At 39.8% G+C, this 13,314-nt stretch overlaps 1 protein-coding gene across 4 annotated transcripts in view; it reads right to left on the bottom strand.

Annotated features, from left to right (window-relative positions):
- Nucleotides 1–230: 230 nt before the first annotated feature.
- LOC129726898 (upstream stimulatory factor 2-like) overlaps nt 231–13,314 on the bottom strand; it is a 48,058-nt gene continuing 34,974 nt past the window's right edge. For all 4 annotated transcript variants that reach the window (XM_055684111.1, XM_055684112.1, XM_055684109.1 and 1 more), the window contains one exon: nt 231–12,224. In XM_055684111.1, the coding sequence (XP_055540086.1) occupies nt 11,841–12,224 (384 nt within the window). In that variant the 3' untranslated portion in view covers nt 231–11,840. The remainder of the gene's footprint in view (nt 12,225–13,314) is intronic.

Here is a 13,314-nt window from a genome sequence, read left to right as displayed (position 1 = left end):
ATCAGAGAATGGTTCACTCGATAACAGGAGGCCAAGCTGCGAGACTCAGAAAATTCCACAATATATGATTATTATATTAGAAACCGTCTGTAGAGGGTACTTTTCGTAAAAGTACGTTGATAAGGTTTTTCTAGAGACTCGAGTTTAGAAACATGGCTCGATTTTGTCACGCTCGTGCAGCAGCCTGCTGCGCTGTCAAGGACTGTCAAATCAAAATAATTCGCTACAGATTTCTCATCGTTATAATTTGTTTTTTTTTTCTTCTTTATTTTCTCTCACAATAGTTTATTGGGTTTGATTTGATTCGCAGCTCTCTACGGGCATGATCGCAAATTACAACTAAGTCTGTTTGTCTTTTTCTGTTGCTTGTGTGCTCGATTCACTCAATTGGGATTTGAATCATAATTATCGGACATGCTGATAGTCACTAATATACGATACACGGGTAAAGTTGGGTTACTTCGCTTGTTTTCGATGGTTACTATGATGCTTGCTTGCTTAGGTTCGAATGCTGCTAGAGTTAGCGCAAACTTATTGCGGCAGCCGTTGGGTATGTGGATATTTTTTTTTGTTTACTGTCCTTTTGTTGGTATTTTTTTTTTCTCAATAAGAAAAACACATTTATTACAAGACGTATCATAAGTAACTGAATATCAAAACTTGTGGTGAAATCTATCTGCGAATATTTTTTGTTTTTTTTTCTTTAACCGTTTTTTCGGGATCTTCGGTTTTAATGAACAACATTTAAGATATAACTTTGTTTGCTTATTTCAGAGTAGTTTTTTTCCTCTCTTCTTTGTCAACTAGTGTATAATGTTTGCTTTTGTTCTGTAAAATTTCTGCTTCAATTTGTTGGTTGATAAATATTAATATATTTTGTCTTTTTTTCTTCTTCTTCTTTTAAGTATATTTAATGTAATAGCAATAATTTAATAACTTTTGGAAAAGTTCAATGATAACTATAATTTAATTATTGTATCTGATTTCGTTATTTTAGATTTCCGTAATAATATGTTTAGTAGCAGTTGGTTTTTCAGTATTATTTGCTTTTCTTTTTTTTTGTTTCTTTAAGTATGATCATTCACTTCCTACACGCGTTTGATTTGCGTGCTTTATGCTTTTGTTTTGAATATTATTGCAATAGTAACTTGCTCTCCTCGCGTTTCGCACGTTTTGTTCACAACTTTTGTACATAAACCAATACTTTATATATATAATATTGATATATCAGTAAAATACTTACGATTAGTAGGTAATTATTTAATAAAATAATAACACTATTATTGCATTTATCCGCATTCATATATATATATATTTAGGTATTTTTTCTCTTTAGTCTTTGCTAAAATCTTTTCCGTGTTTCTCCTAGCGCTTACCCTAATTATCGTTTCTTCTACAATATACGGTATAATATTCAACAACATGATTTAGCACAAAACCATACTGTTTATTGGTAACGAAAAACGATTAGTCTTAGAAGAGAATTTTTCTTTCTTCCCCCGGTGAAACAAGCAAATAATAAGATAACACAAAAACGAATAAAATTTTGAGCACGGAAACGCGGGGGTAGAAGCTGTCTTTGATTTATTCTATCGCAACAACATCGAATTCCAATTAAATTTTTGCCACAAAAATAGAAAACAATTCTAATAACATCCAAAAACTGAAGCACAGTGGGACCAAACTTTCACTAGACGATCTATGATCCTTATATCGACGTTTTAGCGTGTTAAACTTTTTGGCATCTTTTAGAATGATAACATTTTTAACAAATATCAGGAAACTGTTCCGAAGACACTTACACGCTAAAGCGCCGAGAGAGGGGGATATGTCTTTTCTTTTCTATCTTTGTTTTCTCTCTACTGTGATTAGGAGGTGTCTATTGTTTTCCAATGCAAACGGCGCCTACTGTGCAATATAGTCAAAGGGCAAACCAGCGCGTAATGCTTCTATAATTGGCAAACATTAGTTTTACCTTGTTGAGAATCAATCGTTTCTGATCCAAGTGGAAAAAGGGGAGAAAAAATAATTGCAATGATGACTTGGATTATCGCATGGTATCAAATGTCAAACGGATGGAATCAGAAATTTCCGAGTATTGTTCGATTGCGATGCAAGGGCTCATCACTCGAATCGGCCTCCACAGCCATATTTTCCGCATTTCCCAACCTCCCCCCACAATGCATGCATAGCATGACTCGCATGTCGCTCATTTTTCATCGATAATCAAGCATAACTGTCGTGTGCGCTGTGTTTCCCTCCTCTGCTCCCCTACCCTCCTGGAGCTATTTCTTCTCGAACACAAATCAATCATATCCCGCACAGTTCCACAGGCTTTGCAAAGGGCAACACGTGAAAAACTCGCATATCTGATTGTCGTGTGCTGGCTGCTGCTGCTACTGCTGGTGACGCTCTGACGGGCGGTGAAAACTCTAAACAGACAAACCGACCCGCGAGACAATCGAAGCTGATGATGAGCCCGCAGCCCGCCGTTTCCGTTTGCAGCGACAACAACGACGGACGGACCTCCATATGGGAGACGATAATTGAATCGCCCTATTCTTTTCAGGCTGCAACTCTGATAATATTGCTGCGTTTTTACTGCTGCACCAGCAGCAGATAATAAATGAAAAGTAGAGGCAGAGAAAAAAAGCACACAACCTTGTATAATGTATAGAATCGCTTAAAATCATTTTTACGGTGCCCTGTTGTTATACTGGCGCGTCATTATCATCACATGAAAGCTCCGGCTATCAGTGAGTAATATACATTAAATGAGTGTAATTGAACCCATCCTCCCCCCACTTGCCCACTCACTAGCTACGGGGAAAGAACAGAAGAACAAAAGTGCACAAAACGTGGCCCACTTTAGTCAAGTATCATCATCCCCGGAATGGATTCGAGTTCACACACCGGAGACGCTCTGGTGGCCTTGGGAAATCAGGCTTTGGAGCTTTTGTCACTATTGAATTTTTCGAACTTTCGTTTTGTTTTTCACAAAAATTTGTCATTGCGCGAGGCGAACTTTCACGCACTGCATCTCTACGGTTACTATGATCAGAAGAGTTCGTTTGCGTTTTGTAACCTAAAGTTAGAGCTTGTGAAGTAAGAGATGCGCACTCGACTGAAGCGTTTTGTTCAATTGCCACTATGGCCACACACTATTTTTGAGTACAGTATAAAGGGGATTTTAAAACCATTAAAAACAATAGCTTTTTATATAATATTTCACGTATTTACAGACCGATCGTTTAGGGCTAATGAATCAACTTGTATTGCAAGCTAATGGGTTTATTTTTAATTCACAAAATATGACACAATTTGGAAATATAAGTGTAAAAAAATAGAGTGAGTCTGATCCACAAAGTGACAAAACATTTGAAAGAGCAGAAAAGAAGCATCGAATCATCTTAAAACGATTCTCAAGCTCATAAAAGACAAAAACATGGCCAATTTGGCAGTTGACCGGGGTCTAGTTTGTGGAGTGTGAGTCAGTCGAAGCCTACAGTGATCTTCTGATGACAACTCGACACAGGTTATCTGCAGTCGGATTTAAAGTTAATGACCGTCGGATGCCTATTATCCTTTTGATGGGACTATCGGAGACCTACACTCTCATGATCTCGAGCCTTGAAGCGTCGAAAGAACCACAAAAGGCTAAGTCGAACACCGCATTCAGAGGGAAGTTCTACAAGCAAAATTTCGGGTTGAGTATGGGTAGTTAACTCTCGCATCTTCTGGCGAATCTGTTTATGAGCGACTTTGAAGGCAATGCAGAAAACAACAAGTTTTTCCCTCGCCTGTGGAACGCAACGCACCGATGAAGAAGCGCCGTCTAGAACAGACTCTAAACATGCTCAACACTCGGCACGAAATTCACCGTAGAAAAGGAGGTGGACGGGAAACTAAGTTTCTGAATTTATTGATAACCAGAAAAGAAGACGATACACTGAAGTTCAGCATTTGTCGAAAACCGATATCTGCGGATCGCTATATTACATCGGCCAATAAAATATTGAAAACACATGAACGAGAGAAGTATCAGCACAGCATCTCTACACTGGAACCAGTAGAAAAGGAAACATGAAGAATTAGTTTACAGTTTTATTCGAAAGTGATAGAGGCGTCTTATACAAATTACGTAATGCCTAACGCTCTACTCTCAAATGCCACGGCCCAAGGGTTGTACACAAAAGTGAAAGCACCCAACGAGACCTTTTTGCAACCTTAAGAATAAGATTCCTCCCGATGAACAGTCTGGAATTTAATCATTAATAAAGTTCTGTCCAGTTAGAATCCGGAATCACTTATTGTGTTTATCTAGGCGCTCACTTTCTGAGGTAGAAATTTCACGGTGTTTCGTGCAGTGAGTCGAAAATTATTCCAGATGGAAGCCGAGAGGAGGGAAAAAATTCTACACACTCACGTTGAAAATCCAACGTGGTCCGAAATAAAGATCACGAAATCGTTGAAAAACGCCAAATCAACCGTGTATTCTGTGCTCAAAGAGTTTCAGGGAGCGAAAGCGCATGGAGCGACTGTCTCCAGATAAGCGTCGTAGTGGAACCAATGACTGCAAGTTGAACCAGAGCAAAGTTTCGTCACCAAAGCTCGAGCTCGAATACCTACTCATCAACGATGAAACTTACGTCAAATTAATTTCGGACAGCTTCCTGGCCAAAAATTCTACATGGCGATGGCACGAGAAAATTTCCTGGAAAGATTAAGTTTGTTTTTAAGGAGAAATTGGCCAAAACACTAATGATTTGGCAAGGGATATGCAGCTGCAGAGCAAATACTACACTATTCGTGACGGTCTTATGGATTCGAAGCTGTACAAGAAAGAATAATCGCGTATTACCTTTCGTTAAAGCCCATGAAGGTCCCGTGAAGTTTTGGCCAGATTTGGCGCGTTGCCAAAAAAAAAACATACTGCCTGCAGTTCCGGCCCATCGAGAGTTTTTGGGCAATAATAAAGCGGACGCTTAAGAGAAAGTAAAAAAACAGCTCGAGACGCGACTCAGATGACCAAAATGTAAAACAAAAGTGCCTAGACTCCGGAGGTGTGCAGCGTTTGATGGGAGGAAAATGCGAATTTTCATTAGAAACACAGAGAAATGATTTGTATTGATATTCTTTTCTTCAAATACAGTGAATTACCTTCGTTTTGATGTATTAACCTCATTTATATGTCAATCCGTTGGCGAGATACAGATCATTATATTATTCCAGATTTTAAATGTACATAACGTTTTTTTTTTGTAAGATTTGGACCACTGCGACCATTATTTTGATTTTTTGTGGTATACCTCTTTGATCTTTTGTGGTATACCTTTTCTACATAACGTTAGTCTGAAAAGGGACAAATCAAGTGGAAGTGGTCGAGAAGGTGCTCAATTGTGGGGAAGGCGATCCCCGCGGACAATCTACCGAAGAAGCGATCGTAACGAGCTTTTGCGACCCAATAAACTTAGCATGCAACGACCGCCAAGGAAGCATGGAATAGCCTAAAGGCGACTTTCCACGAGGACAGCGGTTACATCCGGGGACTTGGACTGCTTCGGTAGTTGACCAGGATCTAGCTTGTGGAGTGTGAGTCGGTCGAAGCCTTTCCAATCTTTGGATGACAAGTTAGCTACAATCGGATTTGAAGTTAATGACCGTTGGATGTCTAGTATCCTGTTCATGCGGCTGCCGAATACGTATGAACTCATGATCATGAGCTTTGAAGCGTCGAAAAAACCACCGAAGTCGAACATGGTGTCAAACGGAGGAAAACGGATCATGGAAGATTGGATTTTCGACCCCGGATCTTCGTCCCTTATGTGTCGCTATTCTGAAGAACTGGAGAACCCTCGAAACGTGATCTGAATATATTAGCTGACGTAGGAGGTGAATCCAGCATAATCAAAGTTACAATGAACCTGTTGTCAGTGTCGAAGATTTGCGAATTTGATCAACGAAAATGAAAAACTAGTGCGAGTTGCGATTGAAGAGCAACAAGGTGGTCTGTACAAGCTGTGACAGGAAGGTTAAAATGTTTTGTATGTCACAAAGTGATCGGATCTCCTGGAGTTGTGGCAAAGACGGATGAGACACCTAAACGTCCAGAGTCTCAAGCAACTTGATGTGGAGTTGAATAGAATAAGTTTGGCAACAAGGATCAAGGAGTGGAGGCCAGGGCTCTACATTTTCGAAACAAAACAATGAAACTGATATATTCGCGCTGTCATTTCGATTCGAACAGTTTCATTTTCACTTGATTCCTTTAGGTTACTGTCAACGAATCACTTCTTTCTCTCTTTCCCTCTTTCTTCTTTCGGATAATTTCAAATGAAACTAATGACTATTTCAATCGACGGAGAGAGAGACTTTTTCCTTTCCTTCAGCGTCTCAATTGAAATTAGCACCGCATCGCGTCGTTTGATGGTAGTTTTCTAATACCGCAAGCCGTAGTTAGAACGGCAATGGCATCCAATAAATACGTTACGCAAGTTTCGATCAATATTTCCTCCCTCTTTCGCCTTCTGTCTCCGTCAGCGCTCATTGCCATTTTCAATTGAGAATCGTCATTTGAGAGTGACGGTGATAATCTCCGCTTTCAATTGAAAAGCGTTCGTATCAATTTCAAGCCCTTCAGTTGTCAGAATCACAGCAAAAGCTTTCGACTGGGTGTCATGTGACTCACGAAGTGCTCAAAAATTATACAAAAGCTTTTCAATTGAAAGCGACGGGTCAAAGTGTCATTATAACCTGATAATTGTCAATTGAAAATGACTTTGTCAGGCTCTGGTGGAGGCCGAATTGCGGCAAAAGGTAGCGAACTATTTTGAAGTGTAAAAGAAAAAGTAGCAACAGGTAACGAGATGGAGAAATGAATCGCAGAAAGGATTGAAAATTTAATATTCCCAAGTTGTATATCAAAATTTAAGTCGAGATGCAGAATTCAATCGTTTATCGTTCATCGGTTGAATTTTGAATTTTTACACATGTTTATTTCAGATGGATCTCGATAAGCATTGCCCTCTGGAACCTTTCACCGAAGCCGTTGATACGTCAGATCTTCGCCGCGATTAGGGAGAATGGCTAAGTCATACGAGTTCCTACAGGCGTCCGCATAACTTTTTCGTCGACAAGTGAAACAAGATGGTTGAACTACTGATCCTTCGAAGAGTCGTTTATTATCGAGAATTACATATTAATACATATTAATCGAGAAATCCTTATGAATCCAAAAAGGGCACTCATTTAAGCTTGAATGTGATGCCTCTGGTGTTTCCGTAGTCAAACAGACGTGGAACCGAAAATTTCAAAGTGAAAACTATGCCAGAAGTGAAAAGTACGAGAAAACCAGCAGCCGCGGCTGAAAGGATTGTGGACTTTGGGTTTCTGGAAGTATGACGGTTCTTCTGAACGTTGTTCAGCCAGAAATTGGTTAGGGACGATAGGATTATCCCTCCTTCAAAACTAAAAGGAGCATTGGAATTGGCTAATTGCGAACATCCAGGAATAGTTACTATGCGGCGGACTCTTAGAGAGAAAGTGTGATGGCCGTATATGGACCGGAACAAGGATAAATATATTCAAAAGTTTGCAGGATGTGCAGTAGTCATTTCACAAGGTATACCGAAGTACATGTTGCGAAAAGAAATACCTGACGAAGCTTGGCAAGAAATTGCAATTGGTTTTTCCACAGCGAAAGAAGGTGCAAAATTTCACTGTTGATCTCGGCGTTGTGAAGCAGATACTCAGGGCCTTTCGATAGTGCGAATCTCTTCGAAGTTAAAATTTTTCATGAGTCGCCAAATATTGACATGAAAAAGTTGTGTAAAAACACAAATTTGTCATATTTCTTGTGTTGAAAAGTAGTTCTAGACTTAGACTACACAATTTGGAGTTCGAATTTTGGTTTTTGGAGGTTAGCCTTTGAGCTTCTTTGAAAGTCTTAAGTCTAGAAAATAGAATTCAGGGTTTAGTTTATAACATCAATCAGAAGAGCTCAGAGCATGAATTTTGATTCTGGAGATGAGAATTTATATTTTAGAATTCAACGTTCAGAGCTTAGTATTTGGAGGCTGCAGTTGAAGAATTCGCACTATGACAAATGGAGCAAAGTTGTTATAGGTAAAAAATGACATCGATTTCCTGTACCTAATAATAATAAAAAAAAATTGAGATAAATTATTCCAGACGTGTTTCTTTTGGATCGAAAACCCGAAAATAATCCGCACATCTCTCAACAGACCGTTTTGTCTGATAGAGTTTCGAGGATACATCGCAGCAACCATTGCATTGCGGTTGAAAGGAATTGTACATGCTTCCAAATAAGGCGTGACTGCGTAACGAAAATAACCGTTGGCACTGCCCTCTAATTCACTTAGTAACAGTATACGCCTAATTGAAAAAAAGTGAAAAAGAAGTTTTTATATTGAAAAAAGAATTTATAATTAATTATTCTAAAATTTTTTATATTACCGTTATGATGAATTTTTATTACTTGGTCAAAGTATAAATTCACATTACCGTCTTCAATTTTGGTTATTCGGTTATGGCACCGCTAGAATTCAATGTTATTCTTATTGTTCTAACCACTGTTAAATATCTTTCTATGATTAATTTTTTATGGCACATGAAATAGATTAAAAATATGTTTTTATTTTTATTCGTTTTACTAAAAAACAACTCGCTGGTTGACGTTGACGCCTTTTGCGAGATAAATGGAAAAAAGTAAAGACATAAAATACACAATTTCGCATTATCGCCACCCTTGCGACTAAGTAATCTACTGTCATAAACGAATTAACGAACAACTGCTGGAACTACGTCAGATCTGTTGAATTGTCAGTCACGGTAGGCGACGTTTGCATCGAGGAGGTGAGGTCAGCTTTCAAAATATTTCAAAAAACATTTTCTGAATCAAAACATGTGTTCAATAATAAACACGGAAACAATGTTAACCAATAACAGATAAACAACAATTCTCTTTATCTTTCAGAACAATGGTCTTCGATAATCGTATATAAACACTTCGTTGCGAGTGAACTTCAGTTATGAATGAATAAAATTGTAGCTACAGGAAAACAGCATCGAAAAATAACCTCAAAGAGAACTTAGAAAAAAATCATTCACCCAAAATCAGACACATCCTAAATGGTGTGGTTGGTACGCCACGAAAAAATCTCGCCTTCTGCGACCTTATCCGTCATCGCTTTTGATTTGATAACACAGATCCTATTCTTCAGCGGCCTAATTTACAATCAACCGACTTGACAATGCCCCCGAAACTTATCTGCGAGAAGACTGCGTTTGTATACACCCCATCATCTTTCATCATTATCATGCTCCAAGCTCGCCATTATTGTGTAAGACCAGGAGGGGGACATTCTTCTGGCTAACCTTCGAGCAAGCGTTCATCTCCCGCGTCTCATTTTAGTAGGGAAGATTTTATAGGGAAAAGCATTTCAAAAATGAATAATTCGAATATTAGTTCAAATTTTATCACCAAATATTATTGATCGGGGACAATGTTTATCGGATCAGTCGTTACGTTGCGTTTCATATGACTTGCGTGCCGAGCCGTGACGACAGGTCGGTTTGTGTCTTATCACAAGTACACTTGGGCGCGGTATCTGAAGAAAGATTGTTTTCATGACTTGACTGAAGCACTTGATAGTAGTACAGTACACAGAAGGTGTGTACGCAGCTACTAACTCGAGTTTTTTTTTTGTTGGCAACCGCCGTCCATCGGATATTGGGATTATTAAGCCGCGCAACCCGACGGAAATGAGTTCGGTTAAAGCTTTAATAGATACAACGGATTTCACATCACGCTTATCGTTCGAGGGGTATTTTTAGAGAAAACAGCTTTATCTTATCAACCACCAAAGGTAGTTTAATTGAAAATAAGCAAACCATGACGGGGTTTTAACAAAGTTTAAGCCAATTGTTTTGGCACTAACCGGAACTGTCACCGCTCCAGGGTTGGCGGTACTTTGTTAAAAGTGTAATCCCAGTAAGCTGTGGGGTAACTTTTGCCTCGTAATTCCACTGTAAATGTCAGCTTGTGCAAATGTGGCCGGACAATGCATACTGGCCTCCACCGGTTTTCGCGTTGAATTGTAGATTATTTTTCTCCAATAGCGCACCGCATCTTAATCACTTCATTTGAGCGGAGGACAGGCGTCACGTTTTTTCTCTAGTATTTCCCCGTAATTTGGACGCTGCCGGGCATGCGATTCTGTAGAACTGTCTCCTACAGACAACGACGACGCCCACTTCGATGCGCCCCGCGTATGTATGTGTTTGTGTAAGGCCTACTACGTCTAGGGTGAGAGACTTACTAAACATCTCCGTCATAACCGTTAATTGCTTGCAAATTGTAACAATTGATTATAGACTTAATCCGATCGATTGAAGTTTATTGAGGTCTTCGCTCGAAGCAACTGCCGGTCATCGCAAACAAGCAATTTGATTGAAAAGTCGAGTCATCCAGTAATACATCTGATTTGAATTTTAAAATAATCCATTTTTTTAAGTCAATTCGAACAGTTTGAGTGGAAAATTTCCCGACCACAGTGTGCTAAGCCATTGTTTACAAACCGCCGATCGACATATCTTGAGAGGATGAATCAATTATCACCCCACTCGTACCGAAAGTGGTCATCCGCATGGCACCCCCAGGGAATACCTGCACTGTAGCCATCATCCATCGTCATCGATCGTCAAAATAAGTCTACCTAAACAACTGCAGATTAGCACCTTTGCGTTGCCGGTTGACGACGACGACTTCGTCGAACGCCGAGTTAACCCCGCTCTCGTTTGCCGAAACCGAGAGCAGGCTTTTGTGCGATCATCAACCCGCTAATTGGGGATGAATATGTGCCCCTCCCTCCGTTGCTTCTACCACCCTCACCCCCCTTGAACTGGATTTAACTCCTCAACAAAAACGTGTCCCCAGCTCTGAACAAGGTTAAACTAAATGGATGGCCACAACACGCGTGCGACGACAGTTGGCGACGGTGACGCGGAAGTTTGTCGTAACAAAAAAAAAAAATTAACATTTCAAACTTCAATGAATAAATCAACGACGATCGCGGAGATACTAGACTAAATACGTACAACATTAAGCACTAAACAGGACCTATATTAAACTTAGGCAGGAGGTTTCGCAGCGAAACAAAAAACAGTGAACGAAAGAACGGCAGGAACGAACGAAAAGCATTCTTAAGGGATAGGAAAATTGATTATGTTTACATGAGTCTGTGTGTGGTTAGGTACCTATGTACAGTTCTAAGTGGGTAATGCGGGAGGATTTGTTTGAGCGATTTTCTGATTTCTCGTTCTTATTCTGTGGGTAGGTTATTACTATTTGCCGAAATACGGGCATTTTACCAATGTTTTCCTTTCGCATAGGGGCTTTTCATTCGCCTTGTTCTCGCGTGCCTATTGTTTGTCTCGTTCCGTTAATATGTACACTTTTTCGGTTTTTTTCTTCTCTTGCTTTTTTCTCAGTGCAATAATAGTTCAACAAATAACGCTATATGGTAAATTGATCGATTAATTAATAATGACGAATACTTACATTACTGATTCTCTGTGTGTGTTTCTGATTTTTGTTTGTTTTGTTTACTTGCACGCGGGTCTGTTTGTGCGTGTGTGTGTGCTTGTGTTTCTATCGATCGCACAGCGTTCCGAACACAGCACCATCACACAGCGGCTAATTGTCTCACTCTCTCACTTTCGTTCAAATGGCGCTAATACCTACTCAGTAGTTCCTTTTTTTTATCTCTTGTTTTAGTTCTCTAAACTATGATAACGTGATAATGACTTTTAGACGATGGCTACGACTCAATCTTGACGTTCGTGGCGAGGGCAAACTGCAGCTCGGACTGTAACCGTTTGTTCTCCGCGAGCAGCTGGTTGATGCTCTCCTTCAGCTGCAGGTTCTCCAGCAGGATCTGATCCTTTTCGGCAAGGCACTCGGTCAGCTTATCGCTGGTGTCTTTCAGCCGGGTAATGTACTCGCAAGCCTTTGCCAGGATGCCCCCCTTAGACAGATTATCACCGGTTCCGCCGTTCTGTTTGTTCGCCTGCGGGTCCTGCGAGGGGCTGTTCATGTGCTCCGCAGGGATAATCTTGTTCAGCTCGTGGATCCAGTTGTTGATTTTGTCTCGCCGCCTCCGTTCGATTTCGTTGTGGTTCGCCCGCCGTCGGTCATCGCGTTGCTGTAAGAGCGAGAGAGAAGAGTCAATTTGAAATTTAGTAGAAATAAATTCTAATTCTAGCCTTATGCAGAAGACTTCTCCAGAATCTGTAGACAAAAATATAAAACAAATAAAAAAAATATAATCAATGCCAAGAAGAAACTCTAGATCTCATTAACTAAGCTTGAAAGATTTTTACTGTGTTTTGTAACAAAAAATGTTCCCTTTTATTCTGGCAACAAAATCACCATCAATATGGTATGCGAAGTGGATCATAGCACGCGTTGGAAATACCAGTTATCGCCATATCAAAACGACGGTAAACAAACAAACCGTCGCCAGATGATTTTTCCGAAATTCTTAGTGTTTTCATTCTTATTTCTGAACGATTTATTCACAACAACATCATTCGAGGTTGGTAACTTCTCAGTCTTTGAATTGTGAAAATTGTAATAGGCGATGTTAGCTTCGATACCGAGTGGAAAAAAACAAACTATAGGAGCAGCAAATAGCTGTTTGGCTCATTACAATGCAAGAATGCAAAATCCCAGTTTCGCGAAGGATCCTGATTTTCAAGATAACAGATTTTCTGACAGAAAAGCAACATCATTCAAGAACAATTGTCTTGTGAGTATTATTATCCATTTTATTGACAATGCAGGTGAAATAAGGTTCGCGTCATTCTTGGGCCGGCATCCAGGTTTTTCATTGCGTATCCTGGAGGCTATAACCTCAGCAAATGCGCGTATATTTTAGGAGAATCCTCGTAATTTGTTTGGACCCCAACAAAGCATAAAATGGGGATGAGACATCATTTAACCTACATCCCAAGAGGTTGAACAAGCACCAGGATGTGATGTTTTCTTTTGGTGCTGCTGGATCGGTAGGATGGAAAGTACATAGAGTACAGTACATAGAGAAGATAATTCATCCCTATGCTTCTCACAAATCTATTGAAGTAGTAAGCCTTTAGTCAGTCGCTAGGGATAGTTATCATTTCGTTGTACCCGAACTGAATACAACGTTCTGGTCAGTGTTATGCCTCTCGCTCGTAACACTCATCGATATCGAGAGAATTTGGCAGTTGACTTATCATTTTGTGCACTAGAAA

Source organism: Wyeomyia smithii, chromosome 3 (assembly GCF_029784165.1).
Source record: "Wyeomyia smithii strain HCP4-BCI-WySm-NY-G18 chromosome 3, ASM2978416v1, whole genome shotgun sequence".
Taxonomy (NCBI): Eukaryota; Metazoa; Arthropoda; class Insecta; order Diptera; family Culicidae; genus Wyeomyia; species Wyeomyia smithii.
The sequence above is the reverse complement of the archived record's forward strand: the minus strand, read 5'-3'. Positions and strand labels throughout refer to the sequence as shown.